This window comes from Lottia gigantea (genome assembly GCF_000327385.1).
Source record: "Lottia gigantea unplaced genomic scaffold LOTGIsca_395, whole genome shotgun sequence".
Taxonomy (NCBI): Eukaryota; Metazoa; Mollusca; class Gastropoda; family Lottiidae; genus Lottia; species Lottia gigantea.
Genome location: NW_008709361.1, coordinates 21,299 through 22,387, shown reverse-complemented (window position 1 = coordinate 22,387; position 1,089 = coordinate 21,299). Strand labels below are relative to the sequence as shown.

Below are 1,089 nucleotides of genomic sequence, written 5' to 3'. Positions count from 1 at the left end.
GTAACTTAAATGATATGATATGTCATAACTGTTAGTTTAGCTTGCTTGTTCCAGAAACATGGAAATGGAGTATTGGAGAACAATGTGCTATCAATCCCAATCTATACAGTTGGTTGTCAGGTATGAAAGTCATAGTCTGTGAAATCAGTACAAGACATATAAGATTTTGTGTAATATGATAAATATCTGAAGACAATTTAAATATATAACAATGATATGATTAATATACTGATTCCCTATTCAGATTCTCTACAGCCCAAGAATGATTACTGGTTTAGGACTTACAGACTGCGAATCTGTAGAGAGATTCAGGTCCTATTTAGGAAAATTTTCATGCATTATACCAAAGAGACAACGCATGAAAATCACATTGATATTTTGGTTTCAGGATTGATCTACTACAGCTTCAAATTAAGAGAAAAAATAGGTACCTAGTTCAAACATATTTTCATTATAACCAGTATTTAGTCAAATGATAATATAGAAAGGTTTCAGTTTTTGTTCAAATTGGCCAATATTCAGGGTTTTCCGCTCTAATTTTTTATCAGTAGCATGTTAGTCGTTATAAGGGTAAAACCTGTCTCTTATATTTTCATTTTTTCGCATGATAAAGGGATTGTTCTTCTTATTGTTTTTACTCATCGTACTTATATGTTATATTTTTTTCATACTTTGCTATTGCAAACATTTCGCCATACAATTCTGTTTAAAGAGCACTTCTATTTGAAGCAAGTCTAATTGATTGATAGTTTAGGTGTACATGTAAGGATCTTTAGGGCAAGTGCTCTTGAAATTTGTGCATATTGATAACAGTTGAACTCTCAAGCAAACTCTTATGACCTGTAATACACCTTTTTATTATCATTTTTTTGAAGGAGCTACTTTGCCCAGGAAGTTATCCAACGCCGAAGAATTGGAAAAAGCCAGCATGGAGTCGTATGAAGCTATCTTACAACCTCTACCAGGTATTTACTTATTTTTTGCAATTTTTGCAAAAAAAAAAAACCGTAATGAAGTCATTATCAATAAGATGATCCAATTATGATCAAATTACATGAGTATATTTTACGAAATTACATAAAGTCTCAA

The 1,089-nt window shown here is 31.3% G+C and overlaps 1 protein-coding gene across 1 annotated transcript in view; it reads left to right on the top strand.

Moving 5' to 3' along the window:
- Positions 1-928: 928 nt before the first annotated feature.
- LOTGIDRAFT_175774 (hypothetical protein) overlaps positions 929-1,089 on the top strand; it is a gene marked incomplete at both ends in the record, with an annotated part of 4,666 nt that continues 4,505 nt past the window's right edge. The window contains one exon of the mRNA XM_009059536.1: positions 929-965. Coding sequence (XP_009057784.1) covers positions 929-965 — 37 coding nt within the window. The remainder of the gene's footprint in view (positions 966-1,089) is intronic.